Source organism: Microtus ochrogaster, chromosome 10 (assembly GCF_000317375.1).
Source record: "Microtus ochrogaster isolate Prairie Vole_2 chromosome 10, MicOch1.0, whole genome shotgun sequence".
Classification (NCBI taxonomy): domain Eukaryota; kingdom Metazoa; phylum Chordata; class Mammalia; order Rodentia; family Cricetidae; genus Microtus; species Microtus ochrogaster.
In genome coordinates, this window is record NC_022016.1 from 68,666,717 (window position 1) to 68,683,352 (window position 16,636).

General features: G+C 46.3%; 1 protein-coding gene across 2 annotated transcripts in view; it reads left to right on the plus strand.

The window, feature by feature from the left end:
• Window positions 1-16,636, plus strand: part of Raver2 (ribonucleoprotein, PTB binding 2) — a 116,592-nt gene that overhangs the window by 22,175 nt on the left and 77,781 nt on the right. For both annotated transcript variants that reach the window (XR_003377389.1, XM_005353463.3), the window contains exons 2-4: window positions 795-861; window positions 8,482-8,951; window positions 12,610-12,801. Coding sequence is in view for 1 of the 2 variants with exons in the window: in XM_005353463.3 (XP_005353520.1) it covers window positions 795-861; window positions 8,482-8,951; window positions 12,610-12,801 (729 nt within the window). In the remaining variant the exon portion in view is untranslated. The remainder of the gene's footprint in view (window positions 1-794; window positions 862-8,481; window positions 8,952-12,609; window positions 12,802-16,636) is intronic.

The window sequence follows — 16,636 nt, forward strand, 5'->3', positions numbered from 1 at the left end:
AAAGATGCAGAAGTTTTTCAATACCAGATGCTAATTCAAAACCTATTCACTTTGATATGTATTCAGATGCTTGCCTCATGCAAAGTGATGCGGGCAAAATATAAAAACAGAAAGTAATCTTATACCTTGTTTGCTGTGAGGAGCTGACGTCAGCTTTTACTGTTTCTGTTACATTGTTTTTATAAAACCATTTAATTTAAATTTAGTTTATAATTTTAAAAAAAATCTACAACTTGCTTATCACAGTATATACCATATACATTTGGTTTTTTTTCTCTCTGTGTTTGTTACAAACATTTACAGGTATATTTCCTGCCTGAACTGGAGCATGCGGAATAATTTAATATATATTTATTTCCACCAGAGAGGCATAGGTCAGGACATGATGGCGATTGGCTTATGAGGGCACATTCTGTGGGAAATTGTCAGGAAAAGCTTCCCCAGAGCACTGGAGGTGGGATTTCCCTTGACCTTAGGCGACCTGTGCAGTGGGATTTCCCTTGACCTTAGGCGACCTGTGCAGCTTCGGTGACTAGTTCAGTTCAGGCGTGCTAGATGCCAGTGCGTGTTTGAGCAGAGGTGCCAGTGAGGTGCAGGTTCACGCGGGCAGTAAGTATGCAGTTTGAGCGTTAGATGGGTGTGTAGGAAGATAGCAGTGTGGAAGGGAGATGGCAGCATGCCAGAGACAGGGGAGTGGCAGTGTGACCAGGAGGGTGGCAGTCAAGCTGGGTCAACTGCTAAGCACTAACCCAACTCATATCATTACTGACTTTTCATGGCTTTGTGTCTTTCAGGAGGTTCATGAGCTATTCCAAGACTACGAGCTAAAGTACTGCTATGTGGACAGGAATAAGCGAACAGGTGAGCGTTCTGTTCCAAGCACGTAATCTTGTTTTGATTTCTCATGAAGCTACTATAGAGCAGGAAAGCTTGCTGTCTTTTGCTTACCTGTCTTCTTCTGATGCTGGGAATTGAACTTACGGCCTTTGCGGGTGATGGCAAGCATCCAGCCGCTGGGCTCCATTCGTTGCCCGCTGTGGAGTTTCTAAGTGTGAAATACTATGGGTGTAACTCACCGGCTTCTTCCTGAGGGCAATATTAATGTCCCGAACTTTAACCAGTAAACAAATACCGTGTAACTGCAGGTTTGATTTTAACAATGAACATTGAATAGTATGTGTTCTTCGGAGCGTGCTGTGGGTGCTTCCATCTGATAATGTACCGGGTTCTGCGAACACACACAGTGTGTAGCTTGACCTTCAGCTGGACAAGTTAGGAAAACTTGCTTAGTTTTTCTGAGTACTAGTTTCATGTTTTTGAGATCAGAGCTCTGCCGGGTGGTGGTGGCGCACACCTTTAATCCTAGCACTCGGGAGGCAGAGGCAGGCGAATCTCTGAGTTCGAGACCAGCCTGGTCTATAGAGCTAGTTCCAGGACAGGCTCCAAACCACAGAGAAACCCTGTCTCGAAAAACCAAAAAAAAAAAAAAAGAAGAGATCAGAGCTCTGTTCTTGTATGGGCAATGATCTATAAATATTTGTGAACATTTTTTCGATGATAAAATACAGTATAGTTGATGGTAAGACCACTGTATACACGTGTATTCTAATGCAAATCATTTATCTAGAATTGATAAATTTATTTATTACATATATTACAACTTGATGTGGAACACTTGCCTAGCTTGTGCAAGGAAATGGGCTTGATCGCAGCATTTCCCCCCAAAGTGTATAGCTTAAAGTGTATTGCCGAATTGAAAACACCCCCCGGCCCCTCAAAAACGAAAACAGCAGAAGACTCCCAGATACAGAGGAACCCCAGTTCCCAGCACCCTGACTGCGTCTCCCCCTGGGGGAAACACATAGGAATCTGTTCCCAGTCTGTGGAATGTGGCATGATCATCCCTAGATTGTTGGGGGTTCTCTTGGGCACGAGACACTCTTTTGTTCTCCCTCCTAGGGGTCTTGAGAGGACAGATGTGTCTTTTCATAAATAAAAGGATAGTGGACATAACGTGTGTTCCTTCAGGTGAAGATTTCAGAGCCAGCATGTGGCTCCATGCCCTCAGACTGGAGTACTTGGTTCAGTGTGACTGGTCTCACAGCCCTTTCCACTTCCCCTTTGGAAACCCCACATATGTAACTCCCAGTTGAATGTCTTATTCCCCAATTGGAATATGAACTCAGTGCTGAATTACAGTGCTCTTCCAGTGCCTAGTCTGTAACTAGACATACTACTGAATAAATAAGGATTTCATTGCCCAGGGCAGGAGGGTAGAGTGAAAGCAGGGATTCAGTGGCTTGGCGCTTCTAGGTATTTGAATTTGGGTCTCATGAGTATTCTACCAGGAAAGAGCCTGGAGATTGCTATCTTTCATTTGTGAGCAGAGGAAGATGTGGCAAAAAAAGTGCTCACACAGGTGTGCAGACTCAGGCAAGCGTGCTCACACAGGTGTGTAGACTCAGACAAGAGTGCACAGACAGGTGTGCAGAGTCGGGCAAGCATGCTTGCACAGGTGTGCAGAGTCGGGCAAGCGTGCTCACACAGGTGTGCAGAGTCGGGAAAGCATGCTCACACAGGTGTGCAGAGTCGGGCAAGCGTGCTCACACAGGTGTGCAGAGTCGGGAAAGCATGCTCACACAGGTGTGCAGAGTCGGGAAAGCGTGCTCACACAGGTGTGCAGAGTCGGGAAAGCATGCTCACACAGGTGTGCAGAGTCGGGCAAGCGTGCTCACACAGGTGTGCAGAGTCGGGCAAGCGTGCTCACACAGGTGTGCAGAGTCGGGAAAGCGTGTGTAGGGAACATAAAGGGATGGTCAGAGACTTCAAGTCCCTGGCCCTCCAGCCTAAGCTCACAGTTTTATGGGTTGATAGAGAACATAGCCAGTATCTAACAAACCGGTGTTTGTGTGTTTTAGGGAAAAAGGGTTATATGATGCTATATGGCTGCCTGACTGGGCTGGGGAGGCCTAGAGCTGTAAGGGGTGTGTCTGTGGGGGAATATCTAGTTTAACTGAGGTAGCACATGACCAGGGGTTCTGGGCTGTACAAAAAGGAGAGAGTTAGCTGAGCTCCAGCTTTTGTCTGCTTCCTGACCGAATGCCGTGTAACCAGCTGCCTCAGGTCCAGCCACCAGGATGATCTATACCCCTAAACTGTGAGCCGTGATAAATGTCCTTTCCTTAGGGTGCTTGCTGGCTGGTTTTATGTCTACTTGATCCACCTATAATCTTCTTAGAGGAGAGACCCTCTGTTGAGAAAGTGCCTCCATAAGATTGGACCGTAGGCAAACCTGTAGGGCATTTTCTTAATTAGTGATTGATGGGGGTGGGCTCAGCCTTATATGGGTGGTAGCACCCTACTCAGGTGGTCCTGGCTTCTACAGAAAAGCGGAGTGAGCAAGCCAGTAAGTGCTGCAGAGCTACTTTTGCTCCACCAGCCAATAGCCTTTGAGATACCAGCCTACTGGGGTGTGGTGTCTTTCGCTTTTAAAAAGTGGTGGCAGCCCTCCGCGGCTCTCTCTTGCTTCGGATTGATTCCGCTTGCTTTTCCTGGTCATCCAGGAGGCTGTTGTCTAGGACGGTGACCTGTAAGTCTTTTCCCTTTAAATAAATAACTTTTTTATTAATCATAATTCCAAACTGTTGTGGGATTGTTTTGTGACCTACTTCATTAAGTAAGCAACATCCCTCCATTGTCTCTGCATCAGCTCCTGCCTTCAGGTCCTTCCCTGTTTTAGTTCCTGTCCTGACTTCCTACAGTATGGAAGTGTAATCCAAATTAACCCTTTCCTCTCCATCTTTCTTTTGGTTGTGGGGTTTCACCATAGCAATAGCAACCCTACCTGAAACAGAAATTGGTACTAGGCTAGTAAGATACTGCTGTGGCAGACCTTACCGTGTTGTTTGGGGGAGGATTATGAGAGGATCCTGGGATGTTGGGCTAGAAAAGCCATTGAGTGTTCAAAGCCTGGTGAGCAGTTCTGTGGGACTCTGGAAGATAAGGATGTTGAAAGCAGTGCAAAGGATGGAGGCCTGGCTTGCGATCTTCAAGAGGGAAGTTTAAAAATTACCTAAAGACTGTCAGGGTCGTGGCCCATTTGCTCCTTTGAATTAAGGTTCTGTGGCTCTGGAAGCTGGGGCAGAAGAATCAGTGGCAATGAACGAGAGACTAGAGAAGAGACTAGCATCATTGAAGTGAAACCTTTGCTTGGCTGAGGCCAATGGTGCCTGTCGCCTGGGGCTGGGGAATTAGCCGTGATGAACGGAGACACTGGCATCATTGAGGTGAAATCTTCCGTGAAGTGTCTACTGAGAGTCAACACACAAAATGTGTTTTCCACAGGCGACCAAGGCTGTGCCTAGGGCTGGCAGCCAGACTTGGTAGTAGTGTAAGAGCCATCCAGGTGGTGCTGGTTTTGAAGGCATGAGGGGGTCATGGACAGCAGCTGAGGCTCTGTGCTGTGAGAGGGCATTGGCGAAGGTGCGGCCTCATTAGAGTTGAAGGCCCAGGACTGAGGGGGTCATCATGCAGAGAAGTTGAAGCTTGGTACCACGAAGAGACCCCTGGAGAGGCTGAAAAGTGCAGCCCAGTTGCAGCAAGGAACCCCAGGGTTTTGGAGATGCCATTACCAGGGGATGGCCACCCAAGAACACAGAAGTGAAACGGAGCCTCCTGGACCTTAGAACTCAAGCTGTGTGCTGCAGGGGACGGAGCCGCAGGGGGTGGAGCCGCGGGGGCAGGGCCGCAGAAGTAACAGAAGCCCTTGAAGGCCCCCAGAAGATCCCGAGTGAATCCCAGATAGTGAACCAGTTATTCACACTGTTGGAGTTTGGCTTTGCTTTGTTCAGATTGTGACCGTGCCCTCGTTCTAACCTCCTGAAGTAAGAAAGCACTTAATTTATTTTTGATTTTACAGGAGGCCCTAGGGAGTTGAGAGACTTCAAATTTTTAAAGAGATTTTGGTGTGCAGAGACTTTGGATTTTGAAAGAGACTGGCTATTTAAGAAACAACTTCTAAAGTGTTTGAATTTGTAAGGCTGTGGGACTTTTTAAGCACATAAAATGTTTTATACTGTGATTTTTTTCTTATCTGCTTTGTTTTTGTTTTTGGAGACAAGGTTTCTCTGTGTAGCCCTAGTTGTCCTGGAACTTGCTCTGTAGACCAGACTGACCTCAAACGCCTGCCTCTGCCTCCTGAGTGCTGGGATTAGCGATGCTGTGATGTCTTTATTAATGTGTGATCTTGATGAGCAGGAAAGGAAAGGCTGTGGCTCAGCAATGATACGTTGGTGTGTCAAGTTGACAAGGGGTCAATTGTGCTGGATAGTTCGTCAACCTTACACAAACTAGAGCCATCGGAGAGGAGGAAACCTCAGTTGAGGAAATGCCTCCATAAGCTCAGGCTGTAGGCACACCTGTAGAGCATTTTCTTAATGATTGATAGGGAATGGGTGTTGCCATCCCTGGGCCTGGTGGTCCTGGGTTCTGTAAGAAAACAGTCTGAGCAAGCCAGTGTAAGCCACACCCTCCATGGTCTCTGTCAGCTCCTACCTCCAGGTTCCTGTCCTGTTTTAGTTCTTGCCCTGACTTCTTTCATGGTGTTTCATTGTAACTCTAGTAACCCTAAGACAGGTGCACCTGTCATGTCATTGTGCCAATAAGAAAAGTAACTAGTAAAAAAAGAAACAACTCAAGCATTTTAAAAGATTGTTTTGGAAACCAAGAGTTAAATCTTCTAAGGGCTGTTTCTGCTCTCCCGTTGGAAGTGTTAGCTGTTGTGTTGTCCTTGGCATTTGGAGAGCTTGCCCAATGAAAAACTCGTTGCTTTAAATGTTAACATCACTCTGTGTGGTAAAATGCTAACACTCCAAGAGCTGCCCCTGGGCATTAGGACCAACTGAAGGACAGAATTGCCCCTGCTGCGAGATTGCCCCAGCCCCGTGTCTTTGCTCTGAAGCACATACTACAGTGTTCTGTTTGAAGAGTCAGGTGTTTGTGGGACTCTTCCACAGTGCTGTTGAGGAGGAGAAGACGAGGCCGTTCTAGAAAGCAGCTTCTTTATTTGTGCATGGCTCTGTGGTATTTTAGTTGGAGGCTTTCAGGATTTCTTGCAAAAGTTCTTAAAAATATTTATATCCGTTAGTGATGACAGATAAATTGATATAATTAAATTTTTAATTTTAAAAACATAGACTTTGAGCGCTCATTTGGAGGTCCTAGCAGGGGAGCTCAGCTGCTTGTATAACCTCAACCCGAGACCAGCCCTCCCCTATTAGGGGAAAGTTGTCCTCTTTGACCGAGTGCACAGCTTCAGGAGGGACACATGGAACAGTGAGGGAGGAAGAAGGCACCCTCCTAGCCAGCCAGATCAGCCGATCAACCCTGGTCATCAGTGGGATGATCACCCTCACACCCTCATTTTAACAAACCAGAACCTGTGGAGTTCATTGATTTGCAGCTCACAGGTGTTACGCTTGTTTCTTTGTTTGAGGCAAGGTCTCCCTGTTGGAACTATGTAGCCCAGGATTGCCCTGAATTTATGGTCCTCCTGTCTCTGTCTCACATGTGCTGAGATTCTAGGTGTGTGTCACCAGCCAGGCTATGTCCTGTCCTTTATTATTTGATGCTGAAATAGCTTAGGTAGCGTTTAAAATGGTTTTTATTGGGATTGTAGGTTAAAATATTTGCCCAAGATCAAAATCATGCTATTCTTCCATTTGATTTTATTTGTCAAAGTCCTATATGAAGTTATATGCACTCATGGGTGTTGTGGAGTATTATTTTATCTGGGCCAAGATGTGTTACAGTTGTTTATGCTGCGGAATATTTTAATTGTGTAAAGGTGTGTTACATTTGTTTCACAATGTAAGGATGTGTGTTTAATTATGTAAACATGTGTTGCATTATTTCCATCTTGCCTGCCTAAGGCACCTGATTGGTCTAATAAAGAGATGAATGGCCAATAGCTAGGCAGAAAAAGGATAGGCGGGGCTGGCAGGCAGAGTAAGTAGGGGAGGAGAAAGAGAAGAGAAGAGAATGAGGGGCCAGAAGCCATGCAACTGCCAGCCAGACACGAGAAGCAGTGAAAGTAAGATCTCCAGAAGGAAAGAAAAGTAAAAAGCCTCGAGACAAAGGGTAGATAAAGAGAAGCAGATTAAGTTAAAAGAGATAGCCAGAAATGAGTTTAAGATAGGCCGAGCATCATAACTAATAAGTCTCTGAGTCATGATTTCGGAGCTGGTTGGTGGCCTGAAAGAAAATCGTGGTACACATAGGTTCTTTGAAACTAGCCAGTCTGATGTTTTATCATCTGTTTAAAAATGACATTGCGTGTGTGTGTGTGTGTGTGTGTGTGTGTGTGTGTGTGTGCATGCATGCACGCACGTGCACGCAAACGCACATGTGAGCTGAGGACAGCTGTGGCAGTTGGTTCTCTTCTGTCATTGGGGGCTGGGAGTGAGCTCATTCCAAGCCGCTCACTGTCTTCATGATTTTAGTGCTCTGAGAAGGATGTGGGAAAACCTGGTTTCCTTCAGGCATTTTGGCATCTTTTACTGTACTTTCAGTTTTTCAGGTCCTTCCTATTAGCTCTTTCTGGGGAAGAGGCCTCATTTTCAATTGAGGGACTTTATAAAGGCTTCATAAAACTTTGCGTTGTTGTTGAGGGGTTAGAAAATACCCCATGCAAAATCCATCAGAGTATGGCTCTAATGGTGGAATTCCTAGTAGAATTAACTCCATTTTTTTATTTGAGCCATGAGATTAGTTGAGTTGAAGCTCAGCATTAAAAAAAAAAAGACTGACTTTTTTTTTAACAAAATAAATTAGAATTGAAAAAATCAGGGGTGGAGAGATGGCTCAGGGGTTAAGGACATTTTCTGAGCAATTATTAGGACCTGAGTTTGAATCCCAGCACCTACATCACTAGCCAAGCATGGGCTCACAAGCTCCCATAACCGTCACCATAGCCCTGTGTGGGCTTGCTGAAAAACAGCAACAACAACAAGAGCTCTGTCTGGGCTGAGGAATAGGCTTCACCTCAGAGGGATAAGGTGGCAGAGGACACTGGTGCCCCCCTCTGACGTCCGTGTGCACTCACAGGCCTGCCTCCCTATACATCTGCACATATTAAGTGCAGCTACCCCCTGCACACACACTAGAAAAGCAGTTTCTAAACAACAGCAGCAAAATCAGCACTGAGGTCAGATTCGGTGGTGCACTGGGGAGGCAGGGACACAGGCAGCTGCATCTCTGGGTCTCAACTCAGCTTGGTTTATACACTGAGTTCCGGGCCAGCAAGCGCTAGGTAGCGAAACTTAAAATAAGTATATTTTGTGATAATTTTGCTTCATAGAAAGGTATGTATTTTTGTATATACTGAGCCTGAGGCATAAAATGCCTGTCTTACTGTGGGTGACAGCAGGTGACGGATGAAAACACTGACCTCAAATCCTCTCTATTCCCTTTGTTATCTTGCAGCTTTTGTGACCTTATTGAACGGGGAGCAGGCGCAGAGCGCGATTCAGAGGTTCCATCAGTTTTCCTTTCGAGGCCGAGAGCTGATAGTGCAGCTGCAGCCCACAGACGCCCTCCTGTGCATCACCAACCTGCCCATCTCTTTCACACTGGAAGAGTTTGAAGAACTCGTCCGCGCGTACGGGAACATCGAGAGGTGTTTTTTGGTCTACAGCGAAGTTACTGGCCACTCCAAGGGCTACGGGTTTGTGGAGTACATGAAAAAGGACTTTGCTGCCAAGGCCAGACTGGAGCTGCTGGGCCGGCAGATGGGGGCCTCGGCACTCTTCGCACAGTGGATGGATGTTAACCTCTTGGCCTCGGAGCTCATCCATTCTAAGTGCCTTTGTATAGATAAACTGCCCAGTGACTACAGGGATTCCGAAGAGCTCTTGCAACTTTTCTCTGGCATCCATAGGCCTGTGTTTTGCCAGGTATGTGTTGCTAAGACTTCATTTGAGGGATTTAAAAATAGCTGCATGCATTGCTCATTGGTGTCTGTATGTACACCTGTTAATCTGTTGTGTCCATGCAATATCACGGGGCCAATTTTGATTTCTTCTCTAGTCTGTAATGAGGACTCTAAAAACATGTTAAGTCATTCCTGTAGTGTGTGCACTATGGTACGGTTCACAAGCTGGGCAAGGGACTGGAGATTGAGACACATACACACACAGACAGACAGGGACATGGGTCATCCTTGAAACAAAAATGCCAATTTTATTGTGCTCCAGGGAAGCTGATATAGGGATCCTTAACTGATAGCCACGCCCCAGCTCTTGGGATTTTTCAGCTGTAAACCCACCAGAAACCATTCCTCTGCCGTCAGGAACTCATGAGGGTCTCGTGCTCAGGGCAGCTGCAGGCACAGGAAAACAAGCCGTTCACTCCGGCAGGCAAAGGGTTAAGTCGGGGGTCAAAGGGTCTAAGGGTCTGCAGCCCCCAGCACATTCCCTTTTGCTGATGGGCCAAGCTCTGTTGCTTTGGTTCATTGTGTCCGTAGCAAATCCATTGCTTGCTCATTCCCCTCTCTTTCCACCCAGTTGTCCAGCCATTTCTCCATTAAGCCATTTGCCTCTTCGACTCAGGTTGACCATTTTCTCTGGGCCAGTGCTAGGCTGTGTAAGAAATGAAGAGAGTGGAACTCTGTCTCAGTGCTGCACGGTTTTGTAGCTGACTGACAGGTGAACTGTACTTACACATCCTCCATGAAGAATGACCTAAGGGAGGCTGGAAAACTTGGAGAAAGTGTAAGGCAGGCCCTTCTTTCTGTCTGAATATGGGGTTGTGGTAGGTGAGGCATGAGGAGAAGATCCTGGCTGTGCTGGGGAGCGGTTCCGAGCACCTTATTGTAGTAAACGCATCCTCATAACTGCCTGGAGCTCAGCACTATGTGACGCCTCCCCAGCAACTGGCAGCCGGCCAGTTCTTCTTCTGTTCCCTGCGCTTCCCCCTTTCTGCCCCCTCCCTTCACTTCCATGTTTCCTGTCCCAACTCTCTTCCTTCCTCCCCTTTTCTTTTTTTTCCTCACCCAGCATTTGCCAAATTCCTATAGCGCAATGAAAATTTTAAGAGTTGGCTGTGCACATGTGTGTGTGTTTAAATGAACAGATAACGCTGTATGCATTTGTCATGTCTGGAGTGATGCTCTGAAGTATGCACACACGGTGGGGAGCCTAAAGCCAGCCGACTGACTATGCGTCACCCACAGTTACCATCTTCTGTGATGAGAGAGCTCAGCACCCACCCTCAGAGTTTTCCAGGAATGCGGTGTATTGTTAATGGTGATGCAGTATATTTTATAATAGATTGCCTGCACTGACGCGTTACTATCTAACTCAAATTTCATGCCTTGTACCCATCACTTCTCTACTGGTGATCCATTCTCCACTGGTGACCGCCAGTCTGTTTCCTCCTCTCTGAGATTGGCCCTTTTAGCTTCTGCACTTGAGTAGATTATGCAGCAGTTTGCACAGTTGAGACAAATGGCCCCATCTTGCTTTTTCTTACATTGTTGTTCCCCTGTCCCAGCAAAGCATTAAAGAAACCATCTAAGATTTGTAGAAAATGAAAGTATTTTGTGACAAACCTTTGACCCAGTTTTTGCTCAATTCTTGGAGAGGATTGCCTCATGATATGCTGGTATTGTTGAATACCGAGAGTCATATAGTGCTGTCGTCCTGAGTGTTGTCCAGCCTGCTTGTGTCCTTAGTTCTCTGTGGAGGTAGACCTTTGGAGCAAATGTGGGGGACAGAGCCATCTGTCACACTGATAGATGTGATACATGATCTGAACTGTGAATGCAGGAGTTGGCAGGAACCTTACAGGTCACCATGTTTAGCTATATGGTGTAGAATCTGTTTGCTAGTGTTTTGTTGAGTGACCCTTAGCTTCTGCTAAAATGCTTCAGAATAACAGAATGATGCTTCAGAATAAAGGAAGTGTCTTTAAATAGTTCTGGCATTGAACTGCCTGGCCCACTCTCACACTGCTGATGCCGTTTTAAAGAGACTTATTTTGGAAGCCTTCAGGTGCTATGTCTTAGATAAGAATGAATGCCAGGCCGGGCGGTGGTGGCGCACGCCTTTAATCCCAGCACTCGGGAGGCAGAGGCAGGCGAATCTCTGTGAGTTCGAGACCAGCCTGGTCTACAAAAGCTAGTTCCAGGACAGGCTCCAAAACCAGAGAAACCCTGTCTCGAAAAACCAAAAAAAAAAAAGAATGAATGAATGCCAGGCAGCAGTGGTGCACGCCTTTAATCCCAACACTTGGGAGGCAGAGGCAGGCGGATCTCTGTGAGTTCAAGGAGAGCTTGGTCTACAGAGCTAGTTCTAGGACAGCCAAGGCTGTTACACAGAGAAACCCTTTCTCAGAAAACAAAACCAAGTCATCCCACTGAAACAAGCGCGGCAGTAGTAGGCTTAAAGCTTCAGAAATCCACTCAGGCAACATTTGCATCGCTTCTTCTCCATGGATGCCGAGGTCAGGCTCCTCCTGTCCGCGGCAGTCAGCAGAGAATGGCGGGAGATGGACTCTTGCAGTCCGGAGACCAAAGGGCCTGCTGGCTTTTACAGCTCTGATCTCAAGATCTGGTTTGAATTAGAGGAGGACTTGAGCTCTCGGAGGAATATTTGGAAGAGGTGGGTGTTTTTCCTTTGCCTTCCACATTTGGGAAAAGCTTCGTGAAGCAAAACAAATTTTAGGATAGTTTAGAGGAGTAAAGATCTTGAAGAGGGAAAAATGGAAAATTGGTCTGAGTATAAGAAGAAAGCAAAAGTTAAGTTTTAAAATAAGAAAAAAATACTATGAAGTATTATATGTAATATTAGCGTGTGATAGAAAAAAACACATCATAGGGTTGTGTGTTTGTGGCTTCTCAAAGACACGAGCTTGATTTTGTCACGTCTGTCACATTGGCGTGTAAATGTATTTGTGAAGATCATTCATATGTGCTCGAGTCCTGGAACTGTAGTGACACATCCTTCTTCCCTGCATTCTCCATGGAAGTATATAGAGCCAGGCCTTTACTGTCGCCCTGCACACGCCCACAAGTGGGCAGTAGCTGGTGAGCCCACCCTCGGAAGTGAACGCTGAGTGTTGTGGATGATGGCTGATAGGCATACGTTTCCTAAATAAGATTTTTTTGTATCCTTTACCAGAATCCTGGAATTCGCTTAGTATGTTGAAATAAAAGTTGACTGTGGCTCCTCCCACCCATCTTCTTTTGATAACACCGGTTTTCATTGATATGTAGTCAAATAACCAGTGTCTCATTATCCATGAATCTGATGACTTGTTTTAAAGAAAGTTTTAATGTAATTATTTAATTATATTTCCTATTAATTACTAATTGTGTGTGTCTATTTCCTAATAAGTAGGAGACTGGTGACTACTAAATTAGAAAATGAAAACATTGGGTTGACATTCCTGTCTTCAGGGAACAACTGTGTCTAAGTAAGTTGGGGAAGAAATTTAGTATTGTCACCAGTACAGCCTGAGGAGAACTGGATGTTGACTTTGGAAACGATTACTGCAAACGAATGTTCATAAATCAATTTTAGAATCTCTTTTTAATGTGCTGTGTGGTGTCAGCTTGCACAGGATGAAGGCGGTCATGGTGGTAGCTTTGCAGTGGTTGAATATAGCACAGCGGAGCATGCCGAAGAGGTTCAGCAGGTGGCAGATGGCATTACCGTCAAGGGGAGCCAAGTCCAGCTAACCTTCTGTGCCCCGGGAGCGCCGGGACGAAGCACTCTGGCAGCCCTCATAGCGGCTCAGCGCGTGGTGAGTGCCGTGCTGCCTCGACAGGCGGCCGCTATCTTACCCTCCCAAGTCTGTCTGCAGTTAGTGCTCATTCCCTGGGCTCTCATTGTTTCCCTTATTTTGGAGATAGTGCATGTTTTTAAAGTAAGAAGTGTGTTTTTGAAAGAGCTGGCCAAGTGGTGTCTGTAAAACTAAGCTGGAAGTTAAGAGGAAAAAAGAAATAGAGTTCATGAAAATGTATTCATCTTGAATAATTTGTGTGTGTGTGCAGGTGTGCACAGTCTATGTGTGAGTGTGTAAGTCCAAGGCTGATGTCAGGTTTTTCTCTTGATGGCTCTCCCCTTTGTTGCGGTAAAGGCTCTTACTGAATCCAGAATATTCCCGTTGCACCCATTCCAGCCAGCCTGGCTAGCCAGCTTGTCCTGGAGCTCCCTGTCTGGTTCCCAACTGCTGGATGACATCTGCCCAGCTTTTATATGTGTTCTAGGGACCCAGACTTCGGTCTTTACAGTGCAGGCGCCTTATCTCCCAAGCCTTCCCTCCAGCCTCTATCTGGACTAGTATTGAAAGGAATTTCATTCATCCAGCAAGTGGTTGAGTTACTCTCTGCTGTAAGTTTTGAGTGCCAAACTTATTTTTTCCAGAAGTTGTCGTAAGTGCCACCATGGTGTGTGGCGCCCACGGTGTGTGGCACCCACGGTGTGTGGTACCCCACAATGTAGCGCCCACAGTGTAGTACCCTGAGTCTGAGCTGCAAAAGATGTCTGTCTCAAGCTGGGCAGTGGTGGCGCACGCCTTTAATCCCAGCACTTGGGAGGCAGAGGCAGGCGGATCTCTGTGAGTTCGAGACCAGCCTGGTCTACAGAGCTAGTTCCAGGACAGGCTCCAAAACCACAGAGAAACCCTGTCTCGAAAAAACAAAAAAAAAAAAAAAAAGATGTCTGTCTCTTTATTGCCCTTTCCTATGACTTTCTCTCGCCTGAGAGTCCCTTAGATGTGTCCTGTGCCTTCAGAGTTTTCATCTCAGCCCAGCATGGGTTTTGATGGTTTAGTAAAGGAAGGGATACTCCTTTGAAAAGAGTCAGGACAAACTTCATGATGATGACATTTGAGTTTGACATTAAGGAATGGGTGAGGTAATGGCATGTGTTGATGGGGGTGGAGGATAGGATTGCCAAATAAATACAGATTTTGCATGAGACATACTCCTATTAAAAATTATTCATATTCTGAACTCCAAGTTTCGCTGAACATCCTGTGTTCTTCATTAAATCTGGTGACCCTAAGGAGGCGGGCTGAGCAATAGTCTGAGCTGGATTAGCTGTTCGGAGAAGGGTAAATGTTCAGGTTGAGCCGCCGATGTAGAGAGGCGCATTGATGCTGAAGAGTATGGCATAGACAAAGGACTCAGATTGAATTCAGCACCGGAGAACTCGTAGATAAGTAAATGAGGAAGTGACAGGTGCCAGTCAGGCCATGGGAAAGTCAGCCCTGGGTAGATTAGAGATCAGCAGAGAGAGAAAAGCAGAGGAGGAGGTGGAGCTGGGTGGGAAGGCGTCTGTTGTTCCTCTCACCCCCACACCCCTACTGCACCTCCTGTTGGTGAGTTCACTCCTGGCCCTGGATCTGTTCTGTCTCCAGGGTGAGTTTGCATCCTTGGGTTTTCACTCCCAAAAGCCACTGCTTTAGCCTTTTGTTCACTATCAGTTCCCTTTCCTCTGCTTAACTTGAGTCTCTGCTCAATTGGAATTGCCAAGCTTACAATTCTGAACCGGTCTAGCAGCCACTAAGTTTTGAAGCCAGGACACTGTCATCGTGGATATGAAGTGGGCAGCTGGGTGGCTTGGTGCCCCTGCAAATGAGAGGCTTCGCTGATCCCCACAAGTCTTCAATTTGTCCTTCATCTGTTGTTTCCTGCTTCCTCCTGCAGGTATCTAAAGGTGGCACATGCCTTTAATCCCTGCACTTGGGAGGCAGACACAGATGAAACGATCTCTGTGAGTTCGAGGCCAGCCTGGTCTACAGAGTGAGTTTTAGGTCAGCCAGGGCTACACAGAGAAACCCTTTCTCAAAAAGCAGAGTAACAACAGCAACAATAAAAAAAACAAAACAAACAAAATGGGAAAAACCAACCTGTACTTGTGCCTTGTGCTTGCTTTTGTCATTCTTTCTGCCAGATGACCATGGTTCTGGGGAGGACCAGGTGTTAGATTCAGTCATCCATCCTCCCCATCATGGCTTGCCTACTTCTCATGGTAACATGTGCCCAGGATGTACATGGTCAGCGATGTAAAGTCTACCCCTTCCCTGTTCGTAGGAACGGCCATACCTCTTGCTGACAGTGTCCCCAGCTGGGTGCTCTTGATCCTCTTTTCTACCTGACTTTACTTGTTCCACGAATGTCTGTCCTTTTCTTAGGCAAAGCCTTAGACAGCTGCCGTTACAGCTACTGTTTCTAACAGGGCCATTGTCTCCAGTTCCTAATCTTCCATCTCCTCTCAGCCTAATGCAGGAGAGTGTCCATCTCCTTCTTTAAGCTGCTCTCATGAAGGATTTCTCTGTGTGTATCACGGGTTCATGTGTGTCCATGTGTGAGCACGCATGTGGAGGTCAAAGGTTGACAGCAGGCATCTTCCTCAGTCACTCTCCACCTTGTCTTTTGAGCAGGATCTCACTGGACTTGGGCCTTGCCCATTGAGCTAGACTGCTTGGCCAGCAAGCCCCATGGTGTCCTGTCTTCCTCCTTCCCAGGACTGGGATTACAGATGTATGCCATTGTGCCTGCCTTTTCTTGGTCCTCATACATGACAGACACTTGACCACCGAAACCATTTTGCCAGCCCCAACAGGGGCTTCTTAATATCCATATCTGCTAGGTACTCTCTAATGTTTGGTGAGATCCCTGCAACATTTTAAAACTTTTCTTCTGCTGTGAACCCTGGCACAGCATTCTTTTGTCCTGTCTGTTTGTGCCCAGCTTGATTCTGCCCCTGAAGGTGGGGATCAGAGGGTTATGTATTCAGTTTTCCTCGCTTTCTTCTCTCATAGACTCCAGTTACGCATATGATTTACCATTAATAAAGTAGTATGTTGGTGGGTCAGTAAATCTGTATTTTGGGTGATTGACAAGAATTGAGATGGTGACTTCCCACCACATTAAATCAGTCGCTCAGTTTCAGCGTTTCTGAGGAAGATTGCCTTTCTCTTAGGTTCACTCTTCAGTGTTCTGTAATAACTGGATATGGAATAAAGCAATCTGTAAACCCAGTTGTTTGCCACTGGCCTCCATCAGCAAGTCCCCAAATACAGCTATGCCTTCTGACCTGTGCGATCACAGTGATGTCCCCCACGATCCCCAGGCCATTTGTCATGTCTTTCTAATCCATGGGGCACAAGCGTGAGCCCTTTCCCCTTAACCTAGATTGTATCGCTCTCCTTTTTGTCCTAATACTGGACGTGTATCTCAGTGAGACCCCATGGGTGGGCAAGAGGAATAGTGAGAAAGCTTTTTTTTCTTCAAATCTTAAAAGTCACTTTTTATGGATAATGGTTTATCTTTTACCAAGTTTCTGAGATTTGAATAAAAAAACAAGCAGGCACTAAAAACTTCTAAAGTATTTCTGTGACAATTGAAATAAACATGTGACTTATACTCAAGTTGACTGATACAGTGCCTTATTTTGCTTTCATGATAAATACCACAATCAAAAGCAGACTTGGGGAGGGAAGGGTTTCTTTGGCTTACTGCTTACATCCATCACCGAGGGACATCAGGGTGGGAACTCACGGCAGGAACCTGGAGGCAGGAACCTGGTGGCAGGAACCTGGTGGCAGGAACCTGGTGGCAGGAACCTGG